Here is a 19,564-nt window from a genome sequence, read left to right as displayed (position 1 = left end):
AACCATATCATTTTTTGAAAGCTGCAAAATATCCACTTCCCAAATCAAAATATCTTCCCCAATCCAACGTCAATGGATTTGCACTTATTACCAATCACATTACGTTGCAGAACAATGTTGTGAAGCTTCTTCATTATACATTTTCAAGTTAGGACTAAAACTAAAAACATTTATAGATAGAGATTAATTTATTCCTGTTGTCAAAATTATCACCTACTCTCTAACTAATTTATAATTGATCGATTTCTGTTATTGGGAAATCAACAAAAAAATATATGAAATTGTAACTCTAAATAGGCGAAATCTCAACAAAAGACTATTGTTACTTGTTTAAGGAAAAAATTGCAACAAAACTCCTAAGGCAAGCAGACCAAAAACATATTTGACATCGAACAGGGTAAAATGAGGAATCTTTATCTGATTTTTGACTTCCAAAAAAAAAACCACACGTATTGACTAATACTATTTCGTCAGTCTATATAATTGTAATTTGTTTGTCAACCTTATATGTTCACACCACTATTATAAAAATAAGGCACCTTCCAAAATACCTATCCAAAAAAAGATAAACTAAATATCAACTACATTGGTGGTTGAACCCACCCCATTCACCTTACCCCTAAAACCTCCCTTGCTCAAATTTTCAAAGTCTAGCTTAAGTATGATCCAAAACAATGAATCCCCTCTAGATTGCCCCTTTGATCTACCTAACTCAAACCCTTAACCTCTCTACTATTTCCCTTACACCAAAATAAATCCAAATCTAAGTATTAATTCAGAACTTGCACACTCAAAGACTTCATGCTAAAACTTGTCCAAGTGCCACAAAAACCACAACCACCCAAATTTGGCCACGTCTATAAACTTCCGTTGAAGGGATACTCACTCTATAAGAGAGAGAGAAAAAAGGGGTTCAACCAATTAAGTAAACCAACCAATAAAATAAACCCTTTAACTCAAACTTAAAAGTGTGTCCATATTTATTATATAAAGGCCGCAATTACAAACCAAAGACTCTGCACTCTGAGACAGAGCCTTCACACAAAACATGGAGATGGAGTGGACTAGAGGCTTCATCATAGGGCGTGGCTCATCAGCCACCGTCTACACTGCCACCTCCTCCTACTCCTCCACTGTCGCCGCCGTCAAGTCGGCAGAGCTATCACCAGCAAACTCAGAACAACTTCAGAGAGAACAGAGGATCCTGTCTTCTCTGTTCTCTCCCCACATAGTTACCTACAAAGGGTGTAACATTACAAGAGAAAACAACAACCTATGGTTCAACCTCTTCATGGAGTACATGCCCTTTGGTACCCTCATGCAGGAAAGTCGCCGGCACGGTGGCCGGCTCACTGAGTCAGCAATCGTGCGGTACACACGACAGGTCCTGCAGGGGCTAGAGTACTTGCACGACAAAGGTGTTGTGCATTGCGATATCAAAGGTAGCAACATTTTGATTGGTAACGATGGGGCCAAGATTGGAGACTTTGGATGTGCCAAGTTTGCAAATGAGTCTCCGGTGGCGATCGGCGGCACACCGATGTTCATGGCACCAGAGGTGGCGCGTGGGGAGGAGCAGGGGTACCCTGCTGATGTGTGGGCACTTGGGTGCACTGTGGTTGAAATGGCCACTGGGTTTGCACCTTGGCCTAATGTGGAAGACCCTGTCACAGTGTTGTACCGTATTGCATATTCCGATGAGTTACCTAACATTCCTTGTTTTCTGTCTGAGGAAGCAAAGGATTTCTTGGGGAAGTGTTTTAAGAGGAATCCTAACGAGAGATGGAGTTGTAGTCAGCTTCTGAAGCATCCGTTTCTTGGGGAATTCAGTTCCAATGATAAGGAAATTCAGGAACCAAATTCATGTTCTCCAACAAGTATTCTTGAGCAGGGCTTTTGGAATTCTATGGAAGAGGCAGAGTCAGAGGTAGAGTGTGTATCTTGCCATTTGGTTCATAAAAATTTTGAGGATTCTCCAAATGGTAGGATCGAAAGGTTAGCTTTGTGTTCAGGGGATCCTCACATTTGGGAATCGGATGGTGAGAATTGGATCACAACTAGGGGCAGTGAAGTAGGGACATTAACTAGTAATGGATTGGATTTGGATGTTAATAATAGAATTAGTGGTTACTTTTGTGATGATCATAAATGTAGGGATGTAAGTGTTGTAGTTGACAGTCTCAATTTTGAGAGAGGCATTTCCAAGATGTTTCTCCCTTCAACATTGGATTTTTTATGATTCAATTATAAGTGAACTTTTTTCCCCACAGTGTTGCATTATATGCCAGCGTTTGCAGTTATTGTCCAATTTTCTTTCACGGCCAAAGACCTAACTCGATTTATGTTTTGTGGACACGTTTGGTTTAATTGTGGAAGCCTTTGCAAAATTGAACTTTCTTAATTTGGTGAAATTTCAATTGTAAAAAAATAAATAAATAAATAAAGCCAGAGAAATAGAACATGCAAGGCAAGGCAGGGCAGGTCCCAAGTTGTGTTGGTTGAAAGAGTTTTAATTCCCAATCTCTCTGATCTTTATTAGTTCTGGTTGAATGAGTGCAATGGAAACGAAACATTGGGAACCAGAGTTAGTGACTGTGCTCTCTTTCTCTCTATCTATTGGTGTTGGTGGCTATGCCAACTGTTTATCTGTCAATGGTGTTTGGTAGGTCCAGAAATAAAATTCCAAAACCCTCACAATTAGTTAGAGGGTTAAACTACCGATCAAATTCCACTCTCCTGTACCAAACCTATATAATATAACAGGTCATAGTTTTAAAAGCAAAACGAATATACTACAAATATTACGTTAGGTGGGTGTGTTAATGTCAAATCCAGTACATCATGATAAATACTAAATTACTAATGCATCAAATACTAATAACACACATGACAAGTTGAAATAGTTTGGAATCACGAAATTTGGTCAATGCCCTCTGCTAGGTTGATTTATCTTGTATGAATATTCAGAGCCCAGAGCCTAGTGCCTCAAATATAAATCATACTTTAATCTTTTATCGTTAGAGAATAGATACAGTAGTAGGTCCCTCCCTAAATTGTAAAATAACTTTGGTCAATTGGTTTCGTTCAAAATTCCAATTCATTAGTATATTACCAAAAAAAAGTTGCACTGCTGTCATAGCCCTATCCACAATTTCCCCTTAAGGGTTCTAATAACATTATTGTGATGCCCTCCTTCCTAAGCATTTATACTTCTTAGGCCTCAAGAGTTCAGAATTATGATTTTTCTGTGCCTCTTTTAAGCCCATCCGCACAAATCATCTCAAGCTTAATTATTTTTTGAACTCGCTTTAGCATTGGTTCTCAAATACTCCAATATGGTTAATTTGATATGGGTATGGGAATTATAGGTCTAGGTGCCCGGTATTGCTAGGTTCTTGAAAGGTTACGCAATATAAAAAGTATAAGAAAAGGGAACGACTTTGAACCACTAGTAGAAAGAGATGGGGAAGAATGAGGTAGAATACGATTTAAGTATTGTCGAACATTGTAGGTTTCTAGCCATAAAAAATACTAACCGTGTATGACAGTAAATAGTTTATTAAAGAAAAGAGTCTATGATTAAGTCTCGTGTATTATATATTTGCATAAAAAAATTAATATTGTGACGGAAATTACATTGAATTGGGTTGGCGTGTCTAGTTGATATGTTTGCATGTAAACAAAACAACTCGCCAAGATGAAGTCTAAGTTTGTTTCCAATTCGGCCCAGTTAGTGAGCTGACAGAAACTAGCATATTTTGGGTCCAAATATTCACCTCAATCAAATACAGTTGTCACTGAACCAATGAAACAACTAGATTATCTCTTATTCATAGGATCTCTACCATTATTTAAAGATAATATCCCTTTTGATAGTTCACTCAATTGCATCCATTAATTTGTTCGCACATCTAAGCATGAACGTTAACCCTTGTGTTCCAAGTTCACTGATTAAGGTGCATGCAACTACGAAAGAAACCTCAAATCCATCTTAAGCTGTGTAAGCTCATTCTTTCTAATGTGTTACTTTGTATAACTCATGTTTTCTGGTCCATGAATGACCCATCCCATCCCCAAAACAAAAAATAAAAGCACACCAATCAGAATTCAAGTTGTATGCTTTACTCAGATTAGCTGTTGTGAAAGAATATAGAGGAGAAAATCCATCTGACATTTATTTTTCACTTTTTTTTCTTGTACATAAGAGGATAACTTTATAAATCATATATTTGTATACACAATCAGTCTATTCATTATATAACACCAAACATTTGATAATATATTTTTTACACTATTATCCCAACCTATTATCTTATCCTCATCATAAGCTCCAAACATGGCCTTAATACTCGTATATATCTATATCAGGTGCTTTAAGTATAATAATCAACTCACTCAATCCGCATAACATCTCTCTCCTCTTATTACACGTACAGTATATCCAATTGTGACCTAGTTGTCTTATGCAAACAGGCACCACTCAGGCAGAAAAAGCTGAATAAAAGAAGAAAATTGCTTTGCATATTTGAACCTTCACGTGCTCTTTTTGTTAAGAGAATGGGAAGAGTTATGATCAATAGCCTGCAACTGACTCCGAAGATTCTGATTATCCGCCAAGAGACGATCATATTCCATAAGGAAACCCTCAGATTGCTTTCTAAGAGCCTCAACCTCAGCTTCCAAGGCCATAGCCTTGCTTGCTTTCACCTCACACTCGGATTCCAAATTCTTAATTTTGGGCTTCAACGTGGCGATTTCTTCCATCAATGCCTTTTGTTCCGCTGCACTGACACTTTTACCGTCCTCAAAACTTCGACTCTGTTTCTTAGCAGCCTCCATGGCCTTTCTCAATAACCGAAGCTCTCTGATGTAATGGTGCAATCTATCTATCATCAGAAACAGGAACAGCACAAACCCTGCCCACATGTGTCAAAAATCAAATTCCTCAACTATTATACAAGACAATGTATTACGAATGAAACAGAAATTACAGCCCAAAAAAAAAACACCCTTCACATCAAATAATTTGGCTCATATGACAAATATTTAATGTGCATTTGGATCAATTTATTTTAGATAAATAATTATATTTTCCTTATAAAAATTGAAGAACTTAACTAAAATAGTAAACTACATTGACAGAGTCATATAATCAAGGATCACCATGGTATATTTGTTGACTTTCATAAATTTTTGTAATAAATATTTTTAAAAAATTCAAAGATGATTTCTTATTAATTTACAAAGATAGTGCAAGATAATTAAACTAAAAAATGAATACATGCTAATGGTAGTTTGTTGATTGAATGAAACAATTTTTATTCTGAGTTTAGTTTTTATGCACGGTTAGTAGACTAAATTTTAGCGTTTAATCGATAAAAAAAAAAAAAAAAAACATTATTATTACGAATTCTAAAATAATTATTATAGTAAAAAAACTTATTATAAAAAATAGATTATTATTGTATGATATATGTGTAAAAACTCTTGACACTATCATATTTTTAATGTTTTCTAAAAATAGAAAGACAGAAAAAAGTCTATTTAGGTAAAAGGAATTTTGATTGTATTTTGTACTAAAAAGTAATAAATAAGCAAATAATCAGAAATTGTAAAATGACGAGGCTAGCCCTAGGGCTAGGGTAGGGTAGGGCAACACAGAAGGATGAATTAATTTTTCCGATGCAATTAAACTGCATTGCATAGATTTGATAGATTACCGAGAAGAGAAGCTTCGAGCATGTGCTTGGAGACGAGGACTTGGTCGGTGGGGTTAACGAGGGCACCTTCGAGGGCACGACGGTGGATCTTGGAAATGCTGTAGAGGGAGGAAGCCAGCAGCACGACCAAGGTGGCGCCGAGGGTCTTAACGACGAGGGGGCCGCGACCTCGCTTGAGGCGATCCAACGTGATGATGACCAGCTTTCTCACCGGAGTTTTGAAGAGGAAGCTGAGGATGACAAACATTTGGCCAAAAATGAGGGCGTAGAGAAGCTGCAACATTTTGGAACGAAAACCCTAGAATGGAGTGGCTGCTATTAAAGTGTGAGATTTGAGCGCGTGGCTTCAGTGTGTGACGGAGAGTCGACATAATGCCGGTAGAGGTGGGTATGGATCAGATGAAGAGGGTATACTCGTCAATTCACCATGCGTTTTTCCTTTTTTCCCTCCCTTTATTGCCTAACGGTCAACATGCAACTTCCTACCTGCCTCTGCCTCTTTCTCTTTCTTCACCCATTTACATTTGCTTCATAAATCATCCACTTTTATTTATTTATTTATTTATTATATATGCATCAATTTGTATCCATTATAAAATTAAGCATCGTTGAATTTTCAACTTAAATTAACGCCATTGAAACATAGATAAGCCAAAGTGAACATGAATATGATAACCAGCTTTTATTTTAAATAAAATAAAATAAAACGCCATAGTACTTTAACACTTTTCCCCAATATTCTGGTTAAATCTCATGTAAGAACTATTAATTTGAAAATAAAATTGACCACATATAAATACATTTTACCCAAACAAACAAATAATAACCGAAATTAACCTATAAAATAACAAAGCAGTATTTAATATAATATTACTATTTAAAATTTTCAAAAATATATAAAATTATACAAATCTCATCCATGGTTTGGTAAAAGTTCTTAAAACATTAACGACTAATTAAGAGCGTCACCTAATGTAATTAGGCAGAATTGAAGATTGTTGCAATTTAAAACGAGGACATCTAAATAAATTCACTCTTAGGCAGCAAGAACGAATCATTTACGAGTCTCAATAAGCTTATATTCATCAACATCTTTATATGGAATGAAGTTTTCTTCAAATTATATCCAAGAAACCATTCGACATCCAACGATTGAAATAGAAAACCCGAAGCGTCAAAATCCCACAAAATTCAACGGTGCAGTGCCGAGTTTGTAGTGCCAATATCCCGACTATTTGCGGTTAATGCATATACTGTTTGCCCCCAACATTAATCAGGGAATGCCACAATAAATAAACCATCAATTTAATCCTAAATCAAATTACCAAGCAGTGAAAATTCATCAATTTAGTCCCAAGGTTGTATATTTAACGAATGTTTGAATGGCTTACTAATATTTGAAACTACTTGACATGATTTCCTTATTCATCACAAAATACATTGCTCTCTCGTTCTCTCGCTATATATATATTTATAAAATAGTTCTGCAAAATGGATGACCGAAGGCATCCAGAAATTTTCTGGTCTAGACAACAACTTGCTTAGGTAACAAATAAAAATCTCAAGTCTGACTCAGTCAATTTCCCCAGAGCATCAGAAGAGCCACCTATAGTCCTGTTAAGTGAAAGGATTAAAAAGTCAATATAGCAATATGTGCAGCATTTTTCAAGTTTCAACCCTATTTATACATCACACTTACCCTTCAAACACTAATTCCTTCTTCTCTTGCAGCTTCAGAATTCTCTCCTCGATTGTGTTCTCAATGACAAACCTCACAATCCTGTGCATGAAAGTGTCAGACAATTAAGAAAAGACCAACCAGCAAGTTTTTACTCTTTTCCATTTTTTTTTTGTTCTAATTTGAAGGTGCTAGAGAACAAGAACCATAACCTTATAGGTTTATATTGCCCTATTCGGTGAATTCTGTCTTGAGCCTGACGCTCCACAGCAGGGTTCCACCAAGGGTCCATAAGGAAGACCTGATCAAGACCCAAAAACAATGCCACAAATATAAAAACCTTAACCTCTAATGAAAAGCTGTGCTCTAATGAACATTGGAGGACAATAACTCGTTAGGAAATAGAAAAACCTTAACCTCTTAAACATTCAGAGATGAAAATTACCAGCATATTTTTCAACGATTTAAAATATAAAACAGCATAATACTATGCGATTGACACAAATTTGATTGCTTACATGTGAAGCTACAGTCAAATTGAGTGCAACACCTCCAGCCTTCAAACTCATGAGAAAAATTTTGCAGTCTGGATCATCAGTGAATCTCCGAATGGCAGCATCCCGAGCAGCCAATGACATGCTTCCATTCAACTGAACACAAGATACTCCAGACTGCAACCAACACATTATATTATCATCCTGATGCCTTTTAGATGTGTAATCAAAAAGTTAACAATTTATTACCTTGTGTAAAGAGTAATTTATAAGATCCAAGAATGATGTGAATTGGCTAAAAACAATCCCTTTGGCAGAACCATCCCTTTCAACCATGATCCTTATTTCTTCTCTCTACACTCATTCAGGTAGAAGTCAAAAGCAAGTTAGTAAAAGGTAAGCATAGCACAAAAGATACTAAAGTAAAGAACAACTAATCATAGCATTATTTTTCTTTGCAGCAATGCTATAAACATTCTTTCAGCTTTCTATTTAGCCAAATGCCAATGTTTTCACAACCTTCCCTTTACTTCCCAAGCAACAACCAAATTTTCAATAACCATTTCCTTTCGATTGCACGATCATTCAGCAAATATGCTATATGAGAATTTTTAAGCTAAAACGCATTTTTACCAACAATTTTTTTCCTTCCAAAAATCCACTAAATTCATCAACATTTTTTAATATTTTGTTATCCAACAATTTGGCATGCCTGTATAATCTTCATCCATCATAATATTCCCATTATCATATCTAGAACTCAAGCTTTAGAAAACTAAAGGAAAAGCATTGACCAAAGAAACAAAAATCTAGAAGTACTCATTATTTAGGCCCAAAAAAGAAAATTTATCATGCAACTACTTTGTGATACCTACCAAAGCCTCTATTTTAGTACTTGTCTGAAAGTTCTCAAGTCGAATTCTATTCAAAATGCTTGAGGATCTGAATCCCTTAATTGTTGTTTTGTAAGCCTGATCCCCAACATCCTTGTTGGACGTTAAATCAACAGTAAGTAATTTAGAGCACGTAGGGCATGATGCTTGCCCCAAGGAAGCAGAGAAGTCTATCAAGCATGCCTTGCAAAATACATGCTCACAAGAGGTAACCTGAAACAATAATGAGAAGTAAATTTGATTAAGGAGAAACTTATAACTAGGTAGAATAAGGAGAAAATGAAATGAAAAACTTATAATTAGGTAGATTAAGGAGAAAATGAAATGAAACAATGAAAATAGAAAACATGTGAAAATTTAAAAAAAAAAAAAAAGAAACTTACTACAACATCTTCTACTGGCTCATGGCAAATGCCGCAAACCTGTTCAACAGTAGCATTACTTTCCATAACTCCATTTCTTGATGCTGCACTTTGAGAATATACCACAAGGTATGGATGATCAACGGCCTGTACATTTTTGCAAGAGTAAAATACAAATCTGCAATGTTTTAGCAAATAAGGGAAACTTCCAAATTCTTACTTCAAGACAAGGTTTGAATTATACCCCATTAAATAAAATTAAAGTCTATCACTATTCCACAACTATACCATCCAGATTATTTAGCTTATCACTATGACATGCAAAAAAAATACTAACAGCGGATAAAAGTGTTTTTATAAGAATTTAACACTGACTGCTTTTGAAATGAATAGGAATTTGAAAAATGATTAGAGATAAGGTCAAGGTTAAAATATTAGGACTTAAGAACTTCAAATTCCATGTATGTATGACCACATATTTCAACACATCCATGATCGTAAAGAAGATCTTCAACATTTATTCAAACTTGAAAGAGAAAAGATGCATTGCAGAGGGAAAAGGCAGAACAAAAAGTTTATTTACAACAGAAAAATTATCCACCTGTCGCAGACGGGTGAGGAGGTCAAATATATGGGCATAATTATTCATCAGAGTATTTGCTTCAACATATCTGTAAATAAGGAAACATATCAATGAAACCAAGCAAGGTATGATAAACCATGCTAAAAAAAAATCTTAGCACACTGTGGCCTAAGAGGTTTCTTTTATCTCATCAAACCACCCTTGTTGACAAAAAAGTATGGCTACATGTTAGTTTTACTTTCATGGTAATTCCATGAATAAAATTATTAACTCCTGCCCATTTACCTATCAATAGCTTTTGTCTATGAAGAAGAATATGCTCTATATTGTTTTCTTTGTAAGAAAAAATAATGTGACATACGTATTAAATTGTGCCTGACTTTCATTATATAACGATTCATAATAGTCTTGCTCTTTAATATCCAGACAGTCCTTTCTCAATGAAACCTGCAAGAAGAAATGTAAATAACATAAGCAAACACTCTTTCAATATTTGAAATTGGAGACAGGCCACAAAGGAAATAACTTACAATTCTAGGCGGAAGCGCAAGATCAGCAGCCCTCCCAATTTTAGTGCGCCTTAATACTATGTTCTTCAAAACTTTATGTTTAAGCAATATCATAGCTCTTCTACCAGAATCACCATTTCCAAAAGATTGAATTGGTGTGGCAACATACTAATCAAGATTAAAAAAATAGTAAAAATTGTGTAACCATATCATCTGAAACACTTTCCACAAAATTTCAGTTTGCAGAGTTGATTTTTCTTTGTATGTCCCTTTAACATGCTGAACACAAAACAGGACTAAGAGACTACAGAACTTACCTTATTCCACCAACAGAAATGCCTCACAGAACTGTGAATGCAGCCTGAACATTCTTTAGAGCTGTAGAAAGGCATCAGCATTATAAACACATAATTAACAATTCTAAGAACACGTCATTTTGAAAATGTATAACAGTATGAGCATGTATGTTATTGCACTGATCACTCCTACACTATATAATAGAGCAACTAACCACTAATTTATCAAGAGAAATTAAAAAGAAATGAGCATATCAAAAACTACACCTTACCTTCCCCCTATAAAGACAAACAACACATTAACATGATGAGAACATTTGAAATCAGTCAACAGAAGAATCCAATGTTATGGAAATCACAAAACCGCTTCAGTGTAAATACATATTCTCCTCAAGAAAATAGCAATTGCTCAATTTCACATTAGAGGCAATCACTAGAGAATAAGCTCTGCATGAATTCGTTGAAACAGTTTACTAATTGACATGAAATAACATGACAAAAGAAGTTGAAATTATGTAATTCCAGAGCAAGTCAAGATGGGTAACATAATGAAAAAAATTAATGACAGAGCCCTGGGTGATAAGTTTAAACATCAACTATCAAGTCCATATGCATGACTAGTTCAAGCTAAAAATTCACACAGCATATTGATATAATGAATTATTATACCTATGATCAAGAATCTTGCAATCACAGTCCTTGCACAAGTAATAGGAATAAGGAATTATTTGCAGGAACCGTATCTGCATACAAGAAGTAGCAATAAAAGTATTTTAAAAGACAAACTGATAAATTAAAAATTTACAGGAAAAAATAACCTAAAGAAAAAAAAAACTGCAAACTTACCAGAGAATACAGCTCTCCAACTCGGTTCTGAAGGGGAGTGCCACTTAACGCCCATTTGTAGGTAGACTCTAAAGCAAGAACTGCTTTAGCGGTGTTACAATGCCTAGATTTTATATAGTGCGCCTAAAATTTCATATATAAAGAAAAATTGGTCAATAAAGAAGAAGAGTTGAGCCTGACCAAATTTAAATTTCAATAAATTACACATGTACAATCATTAAGCCATAATTCAATACCTGGAATAAAATAATAACAAGACATGAAAAAAATAAGTCAAAAGACCTAGTTTGAGAAATAATTCATCCTTTTGTTTATTTATCTTGATTAACAAAGAAAACTCATGTTTATTCAAATACGGAAAGTAGCACTGATAAAAACAATTGAAAGACATAAAATGCTTCTTTTACTTGCTTATTCAGAAATTAAATTCATAAAAAGTTCAAGTATACATGTAGCAAAAGTTCCCACCATAGTCTATTATCACCACTGACCTCATCCAATATAATTCGCTGCCATTTTACAGCATGCAGAAGTGACTTATCTGCACGTACAGGGACAGCCTCTGTATCCTCCATAATCATGTCCGTTTCTTCTTCCTTTTTCTTTTTAGAACCCTTTGACATCTTGTTACCGTCACATACCTTGGTCTTCCCTTTAGTAACTAAACTACACTTTTTCTTAGCTTGCTTTGATTGTTTTTCTGTTCTAATAGCATCAGGTCCACAAAAATAGTTTTGATGATATCTCAACTTACTTGGCAAAAATAATTTTCCACAATATGGGCACCTCTCTTTAGGAGGCATCATATGCTTCCTGTACTCATTCTCAACGACAGAGTATGTAGTGATCACAAAATCATAATCTGCAAACCGATCCCCACTCTTCCATCTATTAGCCCCATGATAAATTAGCACCTTGGTGCTCCCTTTTAAAGTAAAGCGATCAATCTCACTAACCCACTGAGTGACAGCAACCACAGGACATATGACAAGTGTTCCTTTGATCACAGGTAACAATCTGGATGAACTTGGTATGGATTGATCTGGTTCAGAACTCCTTTCTTCAAATTCACGTTTGGCTAGGACAAGGGCAATTGCTTGAATAGTTTTCCCCATTCCCATTTCATCTGCAAGTATTCCGCCTCTACTCTCAGAACTTTCCTGTTTCAAAGCCCAGGCTAACCATTCCTTTTGGTATCTAAGTAAAGGCATAGTCAGATCAGAGGGCGCCTCAGCAGTTTCATTCATTACTTCACCATGATTATCTAAGTCAGCATCTTCTGATATATTCTTATCAATCCATCTTTCTTGTTCCTCTTCCCACGCATTCCACAACAACACTGGCCGAGAATCTCCTTTTTTGCCTCTTCTTGTATATTTCCTCTTCTTAGTTTCCCTCGAAGCAGAGGGAACTGATCGCTGCTGAACCATAGAGTATTCATCATCATCACCATCTTTGTGTTCCACCACTTCAACCACATCACTTGGTTCTCCAATTTCTGGGTTGGGACCTGTTCTTCTCCGTTTGCACCCCCACACATTCTCCCTTTTGGACAAAGGCTTGCCACCATCAGACGAATCAGAAGCATAATCTTCTAAATCATAAACACTAATGCTTGAATATGGTTCTTCATTCAAGTCAGGTAGAACGCACCCACCCAATTCTTCATCTGTGAGGAAATTTATTTAATTTTCAGACACATTGCCGGGACAAAATTCATAGATAAAATCAGCAGTACAATTAAATCTCCAAGTTCTTCCAAAGATGAGAGCAAAGATGATCAATGAGTAATTTTACTCTACTTTCTTCTCACTTGTAGTCCAATAACAATGATTAAACTAAAATCATACATAGCGACACACTAGCTCTTAATTTCTCATCAAGTTAAGTATTCAAATATTTCATGAACACCCATTTTCTTCAATATACAGGAATCAAGAAGCATAAATCCAAAATCTTGCAGCCAAGCCACATTCAACATCATAAAATGAAGATATTCAGAGTTTAAGACCAGAGAGTCCAACAATTTACCTTCGAAGTCAGAACCTGAATCAGGATCAGAAACTATATCCGAATCTGAAGATACAACAGAAACACCTTTATCTTTATTGTTACCGCACCCGCCATTAGTTTCATCTTTCACAACAGCATCATCCTCAGGCTGCTCCTCCTTCCCTGCTTTCCAATTCACACATGAAAATGTTAACACCTTGTTTGGTAAAAAAAAAAAAAAAAAAAGAATCGAAACGTGACCAATAAACCACAACAGTCTGTTGCTTTTACAACACACTAAACCGTTAACACATGGCCTCACTCTTCTTGTTTTCAAAACTTTAACCGCTCAAAAACTCGAAATCGCATTTCGCGTAAACACAAAAATAAAAACTGCAAAGCCGAAACAGTTTCAAGTAACAAACAAGAAAATGACATAAAACAAAATAAAATCGGTCATGAAAAGGCCTGCATCCAAAGCAGAAAGTAAAGAAAATAAAGCATAAAGTTCCGAAACCGTGAAAAAGGAAGTAAAAGAGAAAATCGGAAAGATTAAGACTACCAGAAACTGTAGTATTGGAAAGGCGCCGACGAGAACGAAGCTCCATGGACGCACGTTAACTTAGGTTAGGGTTTCGGATCGAAGCGCGGTTTCAAAGAATCGAGAAAACAGTGTTGTCGCTCACTCTCTTTCTTTCTCTCTCTGTGAAGAAGAAAATGGATTGTGATTTGTGATACGGTTGGGTTTTGTGACTGAAACGGCGGGAATTAAAGCCCTTTTGCACACAGTAGTGAAGCGCCACGCACAAAGTTCAACGTCAGCGGCTGTAATCCTCTGTGCTACTCATCATAACAAGAACCAATGGATACCCACGTTGCCAATTGGGATGAAACAAAGTATATATAATCAACGGTCTACATGTCTCAGCTTATTGTGATGTACATGTACCTTGATATCAACGATGGGGTTGCTCTCGTAACTTTTCTATCGTGACGCGCCGTTTTGGGTACATTAGCGTTTTTTTCTCCACACCAACTCTTTCCTGATTGAAATTTGAATACCGGCATTCAAATAGCGTGACTTGTCCTGTATTCAGTAATCACTGTATTTTACTATTTTCTTCTTTCTCTCCATAGTAAAGTGCTATGCAAGTTTCACTTTTAAAATTAATTCACTAGAAAAAAAATAATTAATATGGAGACAGGATTTCCGAAAAATAAATAATAGTAATAATTATTTTTAAAATTGTAGCAAAGTGAATTAGTAATAAAAAATTAAAGTAATATACAAAAAATCATGTATTTAGACATTATTGTCATCATAATTTTTACTAATAAAAAAAATTAATCAAGTGAAATTCTTTTTTATTTTTATAAAAATTACTTATCATAAAGTTAATATCCCAAACTTGTGGTTATCCTAAACACGGACCGCTAAGACCTCATTGTTGAAAGGGGATAAAAAAATTATATTTAGTCTATATATAATATAAAAAAATTATATAATTAAATTATTTGTGAAAATTTTATCAAAAGAATAAAATTATTTATGAACAATTAATTAATAATTATTTTTCCTAATTATCAATAAAAATCTATTTATAATTTTAAGAAAATAAACAAGTAAAATTATATATAAAGAAGAAAATATAATATTTTTTTTTCTCTCAATGACAACTTTCATTAATGTTAATGTAAAATTATAAATAAAATTTTACTTAACTTTCTCTTTTCTCCAATTATCTTTATTTTCTTTAATTATTTTTCTATTTTTTTAATAACAACTTATTTATTTTGCTAAAATTTCAAAATCTAATAGTGAACATCCACCTTCCTACAATCAACTTGTTTGTGTTGTATTATTATTATTGATGAATTTTTTTTAATGTGTAGTGACTTTAAGATAACTTATAGTTTAGTATAAATGTACTATATATTTAATCATTTTGTTTAACAACTACATTTTTAATTATTCGAATGTTTTATGATTTTGGATTTTGAAACTAAAATCATAAATAGTAGTCAAATAATTATAAATAAAAAAAACATATTTTTCCACCTTGATCAAGAAAAAAAAATTCGAGTTCAATCCACGCCAAAAATAATCTTTTATTATACTAAATTGATTAAACAAAATTTTAAAATTAGTTTGTTTTATCTAAGACTTAAATAAGAATATCACTGATTTTAAAATTAGTTTGTTTTATAATATTTTGAGCATTTATTTATATTAATAAAAAATTTATATTGATGAAATTAAATTTGATCTTTTTAAATAATGTTTTGTATTGAAGTTTTATAAATAAAAAATAATAATTAAAAGAAAAATCAACTAAAATCAGCGAATATTTTATACCAATAATATAATTACTCAAAAATATTATTATTTTAATAATTTAATCTAAAAAATAGTAGGAATGAAATAGGTATTAAATATTTAAATGAAGAAAATATATTACATTTGTCCATCTTTATTGAAAAACCAATTAATAAATAATTTCATAAAAAATAGTTTTATTATTTCAACATAAACGTTTATTGAAAATTAATATTAAATTTTTTTATATTAATTTTTAATTTCAGTAAAAGAATAAATTATTATTTTGTGAATATAATAATTCATTGATTTTTCAAAAAAATAACAAAATTCTCCTTTGACTATATCTCCATTTAAAGTACCTTGAAAAATATTTAATGACAGTATAAGTTAACAGAAAAATGCAAAACATTTATGATAATAAAAAAAACTCCCACTGGAGCTATTTATAAGTAATTAGAGGGGTCAAGAGTCCATGTATCCAACACTTATATAGATAAAATATTAGATGATTGTGATTAATTATTTATAAAGGATGCGGTAAGTTATTTTTTTAATATATAAAAGGTATAATGGTCCATTAAAATATGAAGGCAAAAAATAAATACATATCCTTATGTCCCCTTTATAATAGGTAAATAGATAAAAAAAATGTTTAGATTTTTGGGACTAAAATATAAATAAATATCAATGAAATCAATGATATTTAATGCTCTAATTAAATAAAAAATATTCCTAATACAATAAATGGAGGTACTATCTATTATGTGTGTAGTTAGTTAAAGATATTTTAATAATTTTATTGTATATTTTATGTGAAATAGTAAAAATTAAATATATTTAATTAACTTTGTTAATGTGTATGAAATTATTCTTTTTTGTTTATATATAGGTCAAAAGGGAGTATTATGATAGTCAAATTTTTATGGTATCCCTCAAATTAGAGGTCTAAGTAGTTGTTCTTCACAAAATTTCGCTCATCTTTTTATTAGTCAACATGATCGATCACAACCATGTAGGAGTAGCTTTTCCAAGATATCCCACCACTTTTAGGTTTAATGAATCACTTAACAAATTAATATAAGACTTTTGAACGTGTTTTATTTTCACTTACATACTTTTCAAAAAACTTACAAAAAGATCACTTTGTTTCTAAATTGTTTCAAGTCAAAGACATTTAATTATGAGATATTTAAGTTATAAACTATATAAAAAAAATATATGCATCTTGTTAGTATATATAGTACTAATTAATTATTTTAAATCATCTTTAATTATCTATGAAACCTATATTGATCCCCATATCTTGATAGTAAAATAATAGTAATAATAAATATTACACTTTACATGAAAAGTTAAAAATAAATTTAATAGAAAAAGTTGAAATAAATATTATAATTTTAAGTAAATTAGTAAAATTGTTATAATAGTATAAATAGTGATAATAAAATATTTTTTTAGGTGATCATTGTTAAACAAAGTATCTATTATTAAAATCAATGACTATTTTTTTTAAGGATTGTTATTATATATAAAATGAATATTTTTTTTAATATAATTTATTTCATATATAAGGTTAGAATTTAAATCCTAGATAATTTGATTAGGGAACACAAGTCACTATAACTTATGTGAATTAATGTTAATATAAAATAAATGAAAGTATATAATAATCATAACAATATAATATATATAAAATGATAATAAAATAAATTGTAGTATATAATAATGACAATAAAATTTTCCTTTGATTATGTCTCTATTTAAAGTACTTTTAATTTTTCTCTTTAAGTAAGTTATCACAATTATTATTAACTAATGGAAAAAAATACTTCATGAATCGATTAAGAAAAAGATAGAATTACAAATCACTTTCAGTAGTTTAAACGATTATTAAAGATTATGTGGAGTTACTAGAGGTAAAATGATAAAAAGATAGAAGTGAACATCAAATGAAATTAGGGATGACAAAAATACCCGTACTTGTGGGTATCTGCGGATAAAATCCGCTGCGGATAAAATCCGCTACGGATAATAAATGGATAGACTAATTGGGTACCCGCGGATAATGGGGACGGATAATTTTTTACCCGTTTATAAATGGGGCGGGGCGGGTATGATGATATCCATACCCGCGGGTACTAGTTTAATAATATTTTTTAAATATCATAATTATCCTTGTATCACATAACCCTAAAACTACACTCTCTCATCTTATTTTCTTACAAAAGTGAGGTTGATGAATAAGTTACCAACATATGTTAAACATATTATAGAATTATGTTGGATGTAATTTGATTAATTTTCTAACTTTAATTGAACCAATAAGATTTATGTATTTTAAGTTGTTTACTTTCGTTTGTAATTATGAGATTGAATTATTGTAACTTTGTTATGAGACTTTAACTTACTTATGAGATTGATGTATTTTAAGTTATTGATTATCTTGCATTTTTATTATTATTTCAATAAAATTAACGTTAAATACAAGTTCAAAATTAATATTAAATTTTTATTTTTAATATTTTAATGACATTAAATATAAACTTAAAATTATTTGTAATATAATTTTTTTAATTTCTTAAAAAATTTATAAATATCCATGGATATCCGTGGGTATTCAAGAAATTCATGCATACCCGCTTAATGGATACCCGCGCGGATATGGGGTGGATATGAGACCAATTTTCATATAGTGGGGCGGGGGCAAATTTACTATTACCCGTCTCCACGGGGCCTCATTGTCATCCCTAAATGAAATCATCACCTTTATTATTAGTATAAATATCATTTTTACATTTTAAATATTAACCTTTTTTATTTAACATAATATTATTTTTGTAATTAAAAATAATAATTTTATTAAACCAATATAAGGGTGTGTTTTGAAGAATCGTTAAAATTACATTATTTCAATGATCAATTATTTTTGCAGTCAATTATAACCTAAATCAATTTTTGTTTGAGTAAATATGATGAAAAACAGTTTTAAGATATTTAATTTCGTTTGTGTACAATAAAAAAAAATAGCTTTTATATAATAAATTAATTTCAAATAAAGAAAACTGTTAAAAAATAATCATAAGTTTCAAACTTTCATATTTATAAAATAACTTATTATTTAGGGAAAAAATTATTTATAAAATTAAGTTGATGTTCTAAATAATTAGTTTATATAAAAAATCGTTAACCGATCCAATGATTCTGCAATTATACTTTCTAACTAAGAAAAATTGTTAAAAAAATTTGCTCACAAGATAATCATATTTTATATATAGGAGTTGATAGTTTAAATTGAATGTAATTTTTTTAATTTGATATGAGCTTAACGTGCAAAAATACATTAAACAACCTAAAAATAAAGTTTTCACCTTTTGCCGAATTTAGATTTAATTATTTTATCCATAATTTTTTTTAATAATAATAACAAAATTTGAGCCATATTACTCTAATCCTCCATCACTAAGCCCATCACAATGATTTAAAATTTTAGTATAAACTAGTTGTAACTTTCTTTTATTTAATAATAAAGACATATAATTTCTTCCCATAACCTATATATATTGTTCCAATTTTCAAAATATATTTTATCATTGGAGCACTCAACTCTCTGTCTCTTTCTGTGTGTGTGTGTGCAGTAGTCTTAAGGAAAGGAAAAAACACCAAATGACACTTATCGGTTGACCTTTGAGGTTGATGTTTTACTTGGTTGGTTGCCTAGGTTTTGGATCCCATGGTCAATAAGAGACTTATGAGAGCACCCACCCCCTCAATCTCGAGCCTAAAAAACAAAGAGACTAAAATATGAACAATTTACTCAATTTGTGGATATCATTATTGATTTGATACTAGTTAATGCTTGAATATAGGTTGG

The 19,564-nt window shown here is 32.1% G+C and overlaps 3 protein-coding genes across 4 annotated transcripts; 1 reads left to right on the top strand and 2 right to left on the bottom strand.

Moving 5' to 3' along the window:
* The first annotated feature begins 625 nt into the window (after positions 1 to 625).
* LOC109817405 (mitogen-activated protein kinase kinase kinase 18) lies at positions 626 to 2,269 on the top strand. Its single transcript, XM_020382643.3, has one exon. It carries the CDS (start codon positions 1,049 to 1,051, stop codon positions 2,237 to 2,239), a length of 1,191 nt encoding a protein of 396 aa, XP_020238232.1. The 5' UTR covers positions 626 to 1,048; the 3' UTR covers positions 2,240 to 2,269.
* A 1,881-nt stretch (positions 2,270 to 4,150) lies between these two features.
* On the bottom strand, positions 4,151 to 6,253 carry LOC109817401 (uncharacterized). Its single transcript, XM_020382637.3, has 2 exons — positions 5,721 to 6,253; positions 4,151 to 4,916 (listed from the first exon to the last, which is right to left on the bottom strand). The coding sequence occupies exons 1-2, from the start codon at positions 6,001 to 6,003 to the stop codon at positions 4,534 to 4,536; spliced, it is 666 nt and encodes a 221-aa protein (XP_020238226.1). The 5' UTR covers positions 6,004 to 6,253; the 3' UTR covers positions 4,151 to 4,533.
* An 805-nt stretch (positions 6,254 to 7,058) lies between these two features.
* On the bottom strand, positions 7,059 to 14,234 carry LOC109817394 (Helicase protein with RING/U-box domain-containing protein). Of its 2 annotated transcripts, none has more exons than XM_083066058.1 (16): positions 13,936 to 14,234; positions 13,413 to 13,559; positions 11,873 to 13,050; positions 11,382 to 11,504; positions 11,205 to 11,278; positions 10,557 to 10,617; positions 10,261 to 10,407; positions 10,092 to 10,177; positions 9,749 to 9,818; positions 9,169 to 9,294; positions 8,768 to 8,998; positions 8,142 to 8,246; positions 7,917 to 8,069; positions 7,611 to 7,699; positions 7,420 to 7,500; positions 7,059 to 7,334 (listed from the first exon to the last, which is right to left on the bottom strand). In XM_083066058.1, the coding sequence occupies exons 1-16, from the start codon at positions 13,979 to 13,981 to the stop codon at positions 7,262 to 7,264; spliced, it is 2,790 nt and encodes a 929-aa protein (XP_082922184.1). In that variant the 5' UTR covers positions 13,982 to 14,234; the 3' UTR covers positions 7,059 to 7,261. The 2 variants fall into 2 exon arrangements, with proteins under 2 accessions (XP_082922184.1, XP_082922185.1); XM_083066059.1 differs by having other exon boundaries at positions 13,413 to 13,556; positions 13,936 to 14,231.
* Between the last annotated feature and the right edge of the window lie 5,330 nt (positions 14,235 to 19,564).

Source organism: Cajanus cajan, chromosome 10, assembly GCF_000230855.2.
Source record: "Cajanus cajan strain Asha chromosome 10, NIPB_CcT2T_4, whole genome shotgun sequence".
Classification (NCBI taxonomy): domain Eukaryota; kingdom Viridiplantae; phylum Streptophyta; class Magnoliopsida; order Fabales; family Fabaceae; genus Cajanus; species Cajanus cajan.
The sequence above is the reverse complement of the archived record's forward strand: the minus strand, read 5'-3'. Positions and strand labels throughout refer to the sequence as shown.